The following is a 14,914-nucleotide window of genomic DNA, read 5'->3' as shown; positions in this document are numbered from 1 at the left end:
TTGGTAAGTGGAAGTTTGAATAGCAAAAAACACATCCGTTTCGCATTGAAGGGCACAATGGGAATTCGGGTTTATAAGACGACTACTACCGACGGGTTGCCTGTTTTACTAGAGTGCTTCCATTAGATTTGCACAATCAGGTTCGTGGTGCCACGACCGCCTTGCTCGGGGTCTGGGGGCCGAGGTTAACGGTAAGTATCTTAATATCACCACCTACAGATCTTGTATCAAATATAAAGTTGTGTATGGAGACAACCAGGATGACTTCAGACCATTGGACTTCTTAGTTCTTAACCGGTCAAGGTGGCTTTATCTTTAAGCTCCGGCTGCTTGGCTTAAGGGGGGACATGCTCGTCGAAGGTCAAAATTGAGTTTTTATTGTATTTTCAAACCATGATCCTGGACACTCCTTAAACGTTGTAGATAATCTATTTATATAATTTTGAAGCCTTATTATCCTTTATAGTTATTTTAAACAGTTGATGACTGCATAAAGTATTTTTGTTACATAAAATAATATTCTTTTAAACCTCTCGCTCTAATGTTTTAGAATATAGTCATATTTCGGTACATAACTGTGCAGTGGTGTTAAGATTTTTTACGTTTATTGATTTTTAAACGCATTTATAAAACCATTAGTATAATTTATTACGAGATAATTTTTGTAAAATATTCACGAAAAAAAATTATATTGTCTCTGTGATCCCAAATTTGACAAGAATTAGGCATTTTATTATTCAAAAAATCGGCAAGATTAACACATTTGAAGATGATTCTAAAGATACTTATTATAAGCTATGTCTTTGACCATTCAAGTGTGATAAACATCTTATGAATAATGATTGCTTTATAATAATTATTGACCTAAGTATAAGGTAGTGTTTTTTTGAAATACGCCATTTCTTTTGTCATTCCCCAGTGGTTAAGCTACAACATACGGCCGTAGCCATAAATTGACAAACTATAATTGAAGTAGGGTTACTCAACCGAGGTTACTCAACCAGATTGTATAGATTTGTTGTTTTTTTTGGTTCCTGTTCAAACAACATCTCAGCAAAATCAGTTCAAAAGAAAAGAAACAGATGAAAGAACACTGACATAATATGCTTCAAACCAATTTGTATGATTTTGAATAATAAAAAAAAAAAAAATTATAATTTCCATTTTATCAATTTAAAATTTTGTCAAGGAAAGGCAACCAGCTTTGCGATTAAAACAAGGTATGTAATGACTAATTAATAACATGACTTATAACAGGTGTTTTTTTGCCTAGACAGAATTTACAAACTGTCAAACAGAGCTGTGATGCTGCTCTCACTTTTTAACCATTATTTATGATCAGTATAGTCTGGAAAATCATCATGAACAGAGTCACGATTGAACAACGCTATTAAATTATCCAAATTTACTTTGAAAATCAGTTGTCGATTCGCGCAACTTATGGACAACTTTGTGATTTACATACTCTCTAAATGATGCAATAACACCAATACGTCAGAGGAACGTGCATACTGAAAGGAATATCGCTGCTATAAACTGAAGTGTGGAAGAAGATTCAAATATATCAATTCGTCGTCAGCCGCAGCTATTGGGGCTGTCTATCCACTACGTGGAAAATTTTGCGCAAAGATCTTGGCCTAGTCCAGGAATTAAAGCCATGAGGCCATCATATGTGTCGTTCTTTCGCCAATTGGGCTCTAGAGCAGTTGGAAAGTGATCCGTAGTTATATCGCAAAATTGCGTTCAGCGACGAGGGTCATTTTTGGCTCAACGGGTAGGAAGCCTACTTTGTTCATGTTATTCGTATAGCCAACAGTGCTCAAAAAAGTGGCCGAAAACTAGACGTCCAGAATGCACTTCGTGAAGAAGAACCGCGGTGGCGCGTCATATTGAAATGTTAATGCCATTTATTGATAAAATAGAATTGATTGAAAGTGAATTTTTTATATTACTTTTTTTTACAAATTCTATCGGGCTTAAAAAAATATCCCTAATATGGCATCAAGATTGTTAACCAAAGTTATTTTTAATGAATAATTATTACTTAATTAAACTTGGAATATAATACTAACAGTAAATTTTTTCGAATATGTATGTTTCTGAGGTTTTTCAAAATTGTGTATTTAAAAAAAATCGTTCACACAAAAAATCAAAAGTCATTTTAAAAGTATTGAATGGTTCATACTTTATATACTAATCGAATGATTGAAATTTCTAAAAACGTAGTGCGCCACCGCCACCTAATCGAATTCACTCTTCAACCATGTACGTATTATGTACATGTCTTTATAAATATATATCATTCAATAAATGCTTCGTTATAAATTAGTAAAAAAAAATACCCTGCAATATAAAAAGCAAAATTCAATTCCAAAACAATTCCTATATAATATTTACAACTCGTGTGGACCCATGATTACGTTTCAACTGGACAGGAATTGAATTTTTCTATTAAGATCAATCAAAAAAATAAGGAACTCTTGCTGAATTCAATTAAATTGTAAAAAAATACTAAAAGAAAAAAGTAAAATGCATTAAACTTAATAGTAATTACATACTCAGCATAGATCCTGTAATGATCGGTTGATGCAATGGAGGTCACATTGAAAACATGGCGATCCTAGATTAACTAATGTCACTTGATTATGTTCTAATTAGTTTCTACATATTTTATTCGTCTTCAGATTCCACGCAAAGCTCGTTGTCCACTTCTATTCTTAGAGGGCTCCGCTGCCGATGCGTCTTCTTACCGAGGCGGGACCGCAAGTCCACCTTTTGGAATCCCGGTCGGGCGGAGGGCTCGATGCTCGGCTTGGAAATTGTCAATTTTATATGGTCGGCGACATCTTCGTCCAGATCTGAACCGGATGATGACGGAGCCTCCCGGGAGTTCTCCGACACGTCCAAACGAGACCAAACTGTCGAAGAAACAGTAGGTTTTTGCCTAACGAAAGATTTCACTTTGTTTGTTACTCCACTCGAACCTCGCCCTTCCTCCGAAGACATAGCGTCGCTCTCACTTTCGAAAGAATCTCTCCTCACGCCTAACCGTGCTCTCAAATCGGGTTTGGACTGCGTTTTATTAGCTCTACCATTTGAAACGTCGTTTCCGAGGCGTTCCTTTATGCTGGAAAGATCCGAATTGGCCAGTCTCTCGTTTTTGACCTGCACAGTTATATTGTTAATATCTTCATCGTCATAAGATCTCTGAGGGATTCTTACTCTGTCTCTGACTTTGTTGATTTTTTCTTGCTCGTCATCGGCGTGCATTCGCATTCTGGGAAATTTATTTTTCTTGGTCCACTCCTCGTCACTGCTCGAGTTTTCCTCGCCTCCACTTTCGGAATCGTCGATGATGTCGACAGGTTTAGAATTTTGCCGCTTTCCTAATCTGTGTTGCACACCGTTCGGTCTCGCTTCTCGTTTGTGCAGGGTCAATCTCGTACTGACAGGAATGCGGTTGTGCGGAACTAAAATTGGACCTCTGGCGTCTGCGATATCTTTTCTAGGACGTCTCAATCGTTGTGACAGGTCTGTATCATTCTTTTCAACTCCGAAGACTTCTTGGGAGTCGTAAATGCCCCACGTCTCGCACAATTCCCCCCACGGATTCTTACTTCTCTCTTCATCTATCTCTTCGAGCTCTCTCCCTATTGCCTTTATTTTTGATTTCATGGATTCGGAAATTATTCCCGATTGCATTTTATTTTGCTTAGGATCGATGTGTTTTTTTGAATAAACTTTAAGTTTTTCCGCTCCACTCGCTTGAACATCGCTCTTATTGGCAAACCTCAGAAAGAGATATTCAGCTTTGGGATGAGAGGCGCCGAGCCTCCACTTGCCGGCGGGTATGTGGACAGGAATGTCAGCAGCGTTGGTTACAGCCGACCATTTTTCGGAAGAGTCCTTTCCCTCCATATCAACGTCAACTTCGCTATCCAGATTGATAGATTGGATATTCGTTGCAGAATCATTCTTTCCTTTAATCATTTTTGAATAAAATACCATCGCTCGAGCAGCTGAAATGTCATCTTTCCACACCACATTACCTACAAATTGGCAAAAAATATTCATATAGATACTCAATCATTTTTTATGAATTAAAACATCTTATATAAAATATATACAGTCGAACTTGGTTATTACGAGGAAGATGAATTTGCTCGTTATAAGCATTACTCGTTATATAACATTTTTCACGCCACATTCTATTTAAGCATAGAAGCATGGCATTCATAAACTACAAAAGAAGTTGTTTATTGTAATGAAGTGCTTGAGCCGCCGGCGCTGGTAGGTACCTGCTGACTTCACAAAACTTGGATTTTTTACATGCAATTTCAACCATATGCGTGGATACTTTTTCAATGTTGCTGGCGAAAACACCAATTAGGTACTTAGACACTTAACTAGTGTCATAAACGTAATCCGATCCCGGCGGCAACGGTCTAGTTAACTGCCCGGGCGGATTTTATTGCTTAGGGTCGAAAATATTGTTTTTAAACGATCAACACATTAACAGTTTTGCTCAGTATACCCGAGAAGTAGCTTATTATAGAAGTGAATAAATGTATGGAGAAAATCATTAACTAAAATGTCAACAAATGTTTCCTTATTACATCCGAGATCTCGCTATTTCCGTGATCGTAATAACCAAGTTTGACTGTATACTACTGAAATATGACGATTAAAAAATTCTATGAAAAATCTTGGAACAAGATACGCTCTCCACAAATTATCGTGTACCTACTGTGCAGAAAAAACTTCACTTCACTTTATTTTTATCTATCCTGGACTGCGAGAAGTTGCAGCAGTATTTACAGACTGTCTCTGAGTCTCTCATTGACTCGCTAGTGGAAACAGTACTGCAAAAAACTACCTAGAGTTCTCTCGCATGTTCAATAATTGTTACTGCAACTACAGATCATATTGTGTGCAATGTCTATCGCCAACATGTTTCTACTTACAATTTCTCGAGCATGCATGAATTAACCGGAATCATTCAAAAACTGTCACGATCTCACTTGCAATGCAGTCTACACTTTCAAGTTGCTGTACTGCGACAGTCTATCAGACATTTCTTATAGGTTTTTTTTTTACCGTTCAATGCACTGTATATAAATCTATGCAATGAATAAAGCTGGTCGATTTAAAAGTTCCAACAATGATGTTGATATAACAGTGATTTAACGAACATAACGTGAGAATCATCTGTGTATTGTCACCCGATTATTATGTACCCACATAACCATTGACTGCATCGTAGGCCATTGATTCAATTTCACCATATCTGTCGCATATGTACTAAAAGTACCAAAAGACTTCCTAGTTTCACTTGCTGTAGGAAAGTAATTGGATTTAAGAAGAAAAGTGGGCTGTAAGAAGGAACAATTCTCGAGTATGGAGAAATATGAAATTAACTTGAACAAGACGTGTTAAAGAATATGTTATTTTGAATAGTTGTCTGTATCAAAATATGCATTAAAGTTTTCACGTAAATTCTATATAGGGAATATTAAAAGGAATTCAGCTTTGAATTTCTTGCATTTTATGATGGCCTGACCGTCATAAACCAAATCTGGTATCAATTTCTTGGTATACGGCGGTATCTTATTTATCCGTTACAATGCTGTAAAGAATCAGACAAAAAGTTTTTTCTGTATCATTCAAATTGCAGTATTTTTGGGTTATTTTCCATTTTTCAAAATTTCAAAAGAAAAAATTAAATTTTAGGAGATAATGAATTAGAATGAAAAATAAATTTGAAAAACACAACACGAAAATTAAGGACAAATAGTCAGGATAGCGATAAAGAGCTGTTTACATTATTTTGTTATCAACTAAAGAAAACGGTCACCGTTTTTATTGTACGAATTTTTGTTTTCTAATGACCTCTGGTACCACTAGTAATTGTGCATGGAGGTGCAGAGAAAAGTTTGAATACCACTGATATTCTATGGGTATGAAGCCGTATTCGTCAAGTAGGTGAAAGTAACTTACAAGAATTTTCATTAATCCATTCCAAAAATATTGGCTTGTGCGTAAAGAAGTATTCGAATACATCATTTGTGTTCATTTTCTCAGTTCCATGGAGGTAAATGGAATCGAATCTTGTATGTCGAACGACTTGCTCATCTGTTATCAATAAACTCTTATAGAGTTCCTTCAATTCAACGTCGAGTTGTCCCACGTCGCTAGTCTTATTCAACCCAAATCGTTGAGCCCTCTCTTCCATTCTGGCAAGATCACCTTCGCCAAATATTGAATGTACGGTGGAGTTGGCATCTGTGTTAAAAACCTATTGCAAAAGAAAATTAACATAAGTATAGTTTTCATCATATATCTCATCACAAACCGAAATCTCCATAATAACACAGAAGAAATAACCTGTTTCTCCGACGCATGCTTTCTTGATGTGTTGTTATCATCCGAATCAGAATCATTAATTTCCCCATCTTCCGAACCGCTCAGCATTTCTCTTTCATCGGCCATTTCAAAATCTTCATCCATTTTACTATGAATTGTGTAAATATTCAGTAATATTAGGAGAAAACTACTATCTGGATGCTGTGTATTATGATACAATTTATTGACGCTTTACTTTGGCTTCTGCAAAATTATGATGAAGATAAGCTGTCAAAATCAACCATAACCAAACCATAGAATATTAGAAAATGATACCAATAGACTATAATTACTGGAATGGTACGTTTGTGCAACTTCTGTAATAGCAAAGGTATTGTTTTAGGTTTAAAAAAAAAATAACTTTAACATTTGGAAAGTAGTTTTCACACATAATAAATGATTTCACAAATAAATAAATGAAATCACATAAAATAGTTTGTTTCACAAAACAAGAATCATAAATCACTCATTGTAAATATAAATTCACTCAATTTTGACAACTGCACACATTTGTAAAATTGTTTTCACCGATAAATAATATATCGCACAAAGAAAAGGTAGAAATTCACAAATGTCAAACTAATAATTGTAGCAGCGATACAATTTATTAGAAGGCAATCGCAAAAATGATGGTTAGGTGTCAATATAATTAATGTTTAACGCAGTAATATAAATATGTATAAATTCGTGCTGCTATCGTTCATATAAAATTATTATTTGATGTAAATCTACAACCAAATAACACCACCTAGGTATATCTTTTTCGATTCATCGATATAAATTTTGGTAAATGTGGCGCAGATGCCGTCATGAGATTGTATAAGTAAATTTTTTCAACTAAACCTAGCCTAACCTAATCTAATTTAACCTAACCTAATCTAATCCAACCTAACCTAACCTAATCTAACCTAATCTAACTTAACCTAACCTAACCCAACCTAACCTAATCTAACCTAACCTAACCCAACCTAACCCAACCTAACCTAACCTAACCTAACCTAACCTACCCCAACCTAATATTATCTAACATAATCTTAGTTTGTGATAACGATGTATTTCAAATTTTAAATTAACAATTATTGGATCGAAAAACCTATGCGCAGACAGAAAAACGTATTTATTATAATTGTCTACATGGAATAAACTGTTTTCGTAAAAAAAAATCATAAAAGCTCATGACGGCATACGCGGCACAATTACCTAAGTTTTAATTAACGTCACTTTTTAAATAGGTACATACAGGGCTTTTTTTTCCATTTAACGCGGTGGAACGGCGTTCCGGCACCTTTTTTCACGGTTTTATTTCAAAATCAATTAAACGAAAAAATATTTGCGCTTAAGTAATTACAATAATAATTCGTTAAAATGATAAAATAAGGTACAGGTGGAAGCCATTTTGAATGTTGGCGTGTTAGTGTTAGTGAAGTAACCGTATAGTTTAAATAGCAAACATGCGTATGTAACTAGCTTCATACGTATGCTGCGTATTATGATTTTGACAGTTTGACGTTTATCGCATGGCAGCATCTGCGTATATTGTTATTTACGTTTGTTTAGTCAGTTTGTGTTACGATTACGTGTTGTGCAACTATTTTATATATTATTTAGTGCAACCCCAAGTTTAAATATGAAAAAAATTTCCTGTTACTTCTCAACCACCGGCAGCGGCGCCGATTCCGCAAATAAAAAGCTCAAAACAGAAACGATGACAGAAGATATGGAAATATCGGTACATGTAGATGTTCCTGAATCATCTCTAGCTAATCTCGGGGATCAAGGTCGAACTCAAAACGATTGGCCAGACTGCTGGTCATTAGATCAAAAAAACGATTTTTGCTCAAAAAACGAATGGTTGAACGTACACAAAATGAAACTTGGCTGCACAATTTGCAGAAACGTTGGAACTCTTGGAACTGAAACGACAATGGGAATGAAAATATCCAAAGAATGGGCCAATAATGAAATCACGTATTCTGGGAAAGAGAGGAAGCTACAATTGGGGTCACTTCGAAAAAAAATTTTCGATCACAGAGGATCTATTGCACACAAAGCAGCGTTAAAAATCATTTCTGAAGCCAAAAAAAAGCAGATTGAAAATACTTTTTTAAAATCGTTATCTCGCGAAAAAGTAATAACAGCAAACATTTTTCGAACTGCATATAAAGTAGCTAAGGAAAATCAATCATTCAATATGTTTGAAAGTGAAATTAATCTCCAAGAACTAAATGGGATCGAAATGGGTCATATTCTCCATTCCACTAACGCATGTGTTAACATTGTAAATCATATATGTGATGAAATGAGAAAAAATGTTTTCAAAGAAATTGTTCAATCGAAAAATATAATTTCTTTGATAATTGATGAGTCTACCACCATAAGCCAAAAAACCACCCTCATTGTGTATGTTCGATGCTGTGTCGAAAGTGTTGGAATGAATTCACCAATTAATTTGTTTTTGGATTTGATTGAACTTAAAGACGTAACGGCAAAAGGAATATTTGAATCATTACTCCAATCTCTTGATTTATATGGGATGACAGAAGAATATTTAAAAAAATATTTAGTTTCGGTTGCATGCGACGGCGCTGCTGTGATGTTAGGTTCTAAAAATGGAGTGAAAAAATTGCTGACAGAAAAATTTCCTTCAATTATAGTTTGGCATTGTACTAATCACAGATTAGAATTATCAGTAAGTGATGTTGTAAAAAAAATTTCAGGGATCAATAGATTCAAATCATTTATTGATAAACTTTATGTTTTATACCACGCGTCGCCGAAAAATAATAGAGAGTTGCATTTATGTGCAGAATCACTAGGCGTTGAGGTACTGAAAATCGGAAGAGTTTTAAGTACCCGATGGGTGGCATCTAGTTTTCGTTCAGTTTCGGCTGTGTGGAATAATTATGAATCCCTTGTGCGTCATTTTGAAGAAGCGATGAATGACCCTACAAGAGATAAAAATGACAAGTGTACTTACAGTGGCTTAAAGAACAAAATAACATCAACAGCATTTTTATTGGATCTAGCATTGATGTGCGACGCTCTCCAAGAATTGTCGGAACTTAGTTTGGACCTACAAAATCGCAATGTGAACCTTTACATTGCAAATCGAAAAATAAATGAACTCGTTCAAGTTTTTGAAGAAAGAAAACAGAATTTTGGACCCTATTATAAATGTGCTGCAGCTGCTATAAGCAATCTGCATTTTCGTGGAGTTTTACTTCACGAAAAAGTTTCTAAAAATGATCCTCCTATTGATCCGAAAATATTTTATTCCACGTTGAAAACGTCAATTGAAAAAAGGCTGCTAGATAATAAAGATGTTGAGTTTGCACTTTGGGCTCGCGTACTTGACCAAAAATATTGGCCTGAAGACATTGATAATCGGTTGACATTTGGAGAGATGGAAATTAGAAACATTTCGATCAGGCTACAACTAGATGAACGAGAAATGATTCGTGGATTTCGCGAATACATTCTCGAAAAGACATATTCTGAAAAACTCTTGCGTTTGGTATATGCTCTGAATTCTATTCCCATTTCTTCAAGTGAATGTGAACGGGGGTTTTCGCAAATGAATCTTATTATTACCCCAACAAGAGCTTCGTTAAACACTAAAACAGTTTCGGCACTCTTGTTCATCAAACTCGTGGGACCACCCTTGACACTTTTCGATCCTTCAAAATATGTTGATAGGTGGTTACTTAAAGGAAGACATTCGGCCTTAGACTCTAACACTAAGAAAAGGAATCGAGATGATGTATCAGACGAGAATTGGAAAAAACTTTGGAAATCACTCTAAACTTTTATTCAAGTTCATAAATAAATACATTACATATGTATTTACAATAATATTTTAAAGTTAGTCTTATTTAGTCTTATTTGTACAATATATTTCAAATATAATGTATGTATTTTATTGTTTCTGTAGCTTTGTTTTGACTAAAATAAAAAATTATCGTAAAAATCAACCTTTTTTTGTTCGCTTCGTGGCATAGCTCCTTTAAATTTCATTTAAGTGACATTTGAATATAATTTTATTTAGTAAAAAGCTTGACATGAAGTGAGTTCCAGCACCTTTTTTTTTTAAAAAAAAAGCCCTGGGTACATATAGTATTATTTGAATCTGAAAGTAGGTACCTAATACATACTTAGGTATGTTTTGCCAAAATATTGTTTAAAATCATTAAACCTATTTTCTTAGTGTTTGTGTTCATTTACGATTAATTAGTTACAATAGTATATTGATACGTGAAGACTACTTTTTCCTTAGTGCAAATCGATCATTTGAGAATTGTAGTTGATTTGTGAATATCATCCATTTCCTATGTGACGAACATCTTTTTAAATGTTGTCAGCGCTTTGTGAAAACAGTCTATTCAATTGTGCGAATCTTAGACTATAGATACATCTAGACGCCACCCGTTGCATTGCTAAATGAAGCCGCGTGCCTTGCGTTTGGTTTGTGAGCGAGCGAACGCAAACGTCTACAAATGTTCGAGACCATAGACCATTTTGCTAGTGCTCGCCCAAAGTGCTCGCACTAGACGCTCAGAATTAAAATATAATTTTCTTTTTTTTTACGTTATATAGTATTTTTAAGCGGTCAAAATGCAACCATTAGATAAAGATATCCATAATTTAAGTTATTTTAAATAAACACTAGGTCACTGATATTAAAATATATAATAAAATACAAATAAATTATCACTAACATGTATCAACTTACTTATGAAACGTAATACCATCTTCTTGCTTATCAGTACGGCTACCACATTTTAAGACAACACACAGAACCACTTAATTAACTTAATTAACCAAAAATATTTACCACTGACTTTATGTTTAACACAAAAAATATCAATTTTAGCAACACGAGCTCGCAAGTTATCGACGCTATGTGAAGCGTTTCGCCCCGATTTGATGGCGATACTTTTGGAAACTGGCTTGTAGCTAGTAGACCTTTTATCTTATGCCAGCGCTCCATTGGCGAGCCAAAAGTCCGACGACAATAAGTCTTCAGATTTTTCTACGTTCTGCTACTGGCCAACAGACGTTCAACGAAACGAGTATATAATTAATTTGACGAGTAAAACAGTCGACTTTGACAGCATAGATAATATACGTATATCTGACAGTTAAATCGTGATGGCGTTAAATGATACCGACGTTTTATGTTTTTTGGGTTATTGGGTGGCAGATAATGTAATAACGAAGCAAAGGGTACACAAATACTGGGTGAAACATTGGATAAGGAAACGAACGACATTATCCCACACAAATTTAATACGAGAATTGCGTTTGCAACCGAGCGATTTCCGCAATTATTTGCGAATGTCGGAGGATGTATACACAGAACTGTATAATTTGGTCTACCCATTTATTAAAAAAAAAAATACTATGATGAGGGAAGCTATTTCTCCTCATGATAGATTATGTGCAACCCTGCGATTTTTGGCTGCCGGCGGAACATTCACTGACTTGCATTATAGAACTGCGATTGGAAGACAAACTCTGGGCAAGATAATTCCCGAAACTTGCCAAGTCATCATTAACGTTTTGAAAGGAGAATATTTCAAGGTGTGTATTATATTATACGTCATCTAATAAAGTTGGGCAAATTTACAAATATATCATTAACAAGTAGACATTGGTTGGTCTTATAAAGTGAACGTTTAGTGGATTGTTTTACCTATATAAATCATAGACGGCAACATCATAAGAATGGCAGACAAGATGCATTTGAGATAGGTATATATATAGTCACAAATAAGGCCATCGTTGACATGCTAAATATTCAATAGACCATTAGAATGCTGTACCTAGCCAGGACTCTCCATATAGGCTGTAAGCAAGCTGCTTAATTATTCCTGTTGAATGTATTGTAATACTAGTCATATTCTTCGAAAAGCAAGCATGGAATTTGATTTCTAAATGAGGCCACATAATAATATAGGTTTGCTAACATAGCTCAAATACTTACCATTTGTTGTATCGCTTAAGCTAAGGTTTATAGGCATAAAAACAAACAAAAAAAACAAATATTTTTACAAGATATTTATTCATACAAAAAACATTAATTTATTATACCGGCTTTTGTACATTTTTGCTTAATATACGATAAACTGGTTGAGTATGAACAGTAGTTGCTGGCATTATTTTGTCACTTTGTCCCATAAAGGCAACTTCATGCATCAGCTTCTCGGCCAGCAATCTTTGTCCCTGTGACATCGATCGTAGTTTCATGGCCATCATTTTGCCAAAAACATCAAATTCATCTTCAGTCTTGCTTAGTTTGTCGGTGATTAATTCTAACACTTTGTTGGCGCTATCATTCGATTTTTTTCGTTTGAACGATGGGGGTTCTGGTGCTCTATTGAGATTCGACCTTGGAGTAGTCGACAACGTGGATGTTGAAGGCGAATATTCTATCTGTAAATAAAATGTTGATTATTTTTTGTTGCAGTTCCCTGATACGCACGAAGAAATGGAGACGATTGCAGAAGAATTTAATAGTAAATGGCAATTTCCAAATTGCCTGGGCGCAGTTGATGGGAAACACATTGCAATCGTGCCACCTGCAGGCGCCGGCTCCCACTTTTATAATTACAAACATTTCCACAGCATTGTTTTGATGGCGATTGCAAATGCTAATTATGAATTTATTTATGTTGATGTTGGAACAAATGGACGTATTTCTGATGGAGGCGTACTGAGAAAATCTGATTTTTTCAAACGTTTAGACGAAGGCAGATTAAAAATACCTGCACCAAAAAAACCTACTGCTAATTCTGATGCACTGCCATTTGTTTATATTGGCGATGAAGCCTTTGCATTACGTAACGATTTCATAAAGCCGTATTCACAAAGGCAATTAAATCACAGTAAAAGAATATATAATTATCGGACATGCAGAGCCAGGCGAATTATAGAAAATGTTTTTGGCATTTGCCAATGCCACTGCCAATGCTAAGAAAGCGCGAGGAGATTTCGAAAAATATTTTAATACTACCGGGGCTGTCACATGGCAAGAAAGTATGATAAGCAATAGATAAATTAAACCAATGTAACAATTTAGTTAAAATGTTTTACCTCAATACAATCTTCGTTGTTTAACGAGTTGGAGTAACTCTCATCAGGAGACATGTTTTCCAAATCGTCCACCATGCTGGATATTGAGCTCGATTCTGTAAAACAAAATGTAAATTGTTAAAATACAACATAATACTCAAACTTGTTTTTTATTATCTCTCCCCTAAGTACCCATTCCTTCATACGGTTAATATTGATATTGGTATAATTGGTGTAATCCAGTATATCGGGTATTTTCAAAATGTGTTTTCCGCTGTATTCCTCATAACCAAACTGTACCATTAATTTTGATTGATGATTGACGATTTATTGATTGTCTCTGAAGGAACCTAACTCGAGCGATTTTTGATTTTATGATCATTTCTTTTCTTCTTCTTTCGACCATGTCCGATCATAATATGGACCTCCACGGAGTGGAGGTTTGTATTGACAGATTTTGTTTTTACGAGAAATGGATGTCAGCCACTTGCTCAACATATTAGGTCCATACTCTGACTCATACACAAATTGAAATTCAATGTGTACTTGTCAGACCCAGGATTTGAACCTGGGACCCGACCACGACTCAATAAGCCGCGCTTCCACCGCCATGATCGTACCTATATATTATTATTTCTTACCTACCTCAGCAAAGAATAAATAATTTTATTGTGACTAGAAATGATTCATAGCTGTATGTTTTAATTGCTTAATAGTAGCTAATCTAATGCGATGTCACTTTCAGAGCTAGGTACGACAATTTCATAATCTGCACGTGTATAATAAATAGCTTTAAAGCATTCCTACGTACCTTCCATTTGGTCGTTCAAGAACTCCAAATTTTTATAGTACCACAGTTTGGGTAGATAAACTGCGTCTGTGCCGGCTCCGCTTCGATATGATGTCCTTACTTTATTTCTCTCCTTTCTGTAACCCGACCTCAATGTCTGTATTTTCTTTTTAACATCGTCGACCCTTGCCTGCGGCTCCACCTTGATTAAAATCTCCAAAAGTTCCGCATACGCCAAGGACTTGGCATCACGATTCTTGTATAGTGGGCTGGTCGTCTTCCACAACGATGGGTTGTCTTTAAAACAACTAATAAAATCTTCCAAGAAACTTTTCGAATGCACTCGTAGATCTACCATTGTTGTTATCGATGTGAGATGTCCGAACACTTTGAATGACAGTAAAATAATGATGGCGCTGTCGTCCGTCGGCATAGATATAAATAATGTGACGGTAAAGCGTGGTGAACGTACGAATTTCAGCGGCTCGGCGAGTAAAATATCAAACATGTTTGAAATCCAACGAGCCTGGTCTGCGGATTAAAAAGTCCGCAGACCTGGGGTGCTCCACGCGAAAAAAAAGTCCGAAGACTGTAAATCGTCTGACTTGCGTGCCAATGGAGCGCCGGCATTTCTAGCGCGACGTGTCGCAG

At 35.5% G+C, this 14,914-nt stretch overlaps 2 protein-coding genes across 2 annotated transcripts; both read right to left on the bottom strand.

Annotated features, from left to right (window-relative positions):
• Window positions 1–1,029: 1,029 nt before the first annotated feature.
• Window positions 1,030–6,643, bottom strand: LOC147064355 (uncharacterized). Its single transcript, XM_085957869.1, has 3 exons — window positions 6,385–6,643; window positions 5,998–6,295; window positions 1,030–4,049 (listed from the first exon to the last, which is right to left on the bottom strand). The coding sequence occupies exons 1-3, from the start codon at window positions 6,505–6,507 to the stop codon at window positions 2,671–2,673; spliced, it is 1,800 nt and encodes a 599-aa protein (XP_085813995.1). The 5' UTR covers window positions 6,508–6,643; the 3' UTR covers window positions 1,030–2,670.
• A 5,808-nt stretch (window positions 6,644–12,451) lies between these two features.
• LOC147064354 (uncharacterized) lies at window positions 12,452–14,674 on the bottom strand. Its single transcript, XM_085957868.1, has 3 exons — window positions 14,285–14,674; window positions 13,495–13,589; window positions 12,452–12,834 (listed from the first exon to the last, which is right to left on the bottom strand). Exons 1-3 carry the CDS (start codon window positions 14,619–14,621, stop codon window positions 12,487–12,489), a joined length of 780 nt encoding a protein of 259 aa, XP_085813994.1. The 5' UTR covers window positions 14,622–14,674; the 3' UTR covers window positions 12,452–12,486.
• Between the last annotated feature and the right edge of the window lie 240 nt (window positions 14,675–14,914).

Source organism: Rhyacophila brunnea, unplaced genomic scaffold (assembly GCF_057557595.1).
Source record: "Rhyacophila brunnea isolate RB1 unplaced genomic scaffold, BYU_Rbru_1.0 scaffold_7, whole genome shotgun sequence".
Classification (NCBI taxonomy): Eukaryota; Metazoa; Arthropoda; class Insecta; order Trichoptera; family Rhyacophilidae; genus Rhyacophila; species Rhyacophila brunnea.
This window is presented reverse-complemented; position numbering and strand designations above follow the sequence as displayed.

What these genes read in the sequence shown, in the direction of transcription:
- LOC147064355 (XM_085957869.1), bottom strand. Translation starts at nt 6,507, where the DNA reads ATGGATGAAGATTTTGAAATGGCCGATGAAAGAGAAATGCTGAGCGGT. An exon ending in AGCATGCGTCGGAGAAACAG is followed by an intron (nt 6,296 to 6,384) that starts GTTATTTCTTCT and finishes CTTTTGCAATAG; the next exon opens with GTTTTTAACACAGATGCCAA. An exon ending in ATGGATTAATGAAAATTCTT is followed by an intron (nt 4,050 to 5,997) that starts GTAAGTTACTTT and finishes GCCAATTTGTAG; the next exon opens with GTAATGTGGTGTGGAAAGAT.
- LOC147064354 (XM_085957868.1), bottom strand. Translation starts at nt 14,621, where the DNA reads ATGGTAGATCTACGAGTGCATTCGAAAAGTTTCTTGGAAGATTTTATT. An exon ending in CTTGAACGACCAAATGGAAG is followed by an intron (nt 13,590 to 14,284) that starts GTACGTAGGAAT and finishes TTTGTTTTACAG; the next exon opens with AATCGAGCTCAATATCCAGC. An exon ending in ACAACGAAGATTGTATTGAG is followed by an intron (nt 12,835 to 13,494) that starts GTAAAACATTTT and finishes TTTTATTTACAG; the next exon opens with ATAGAATATTCGCCTTCAAC.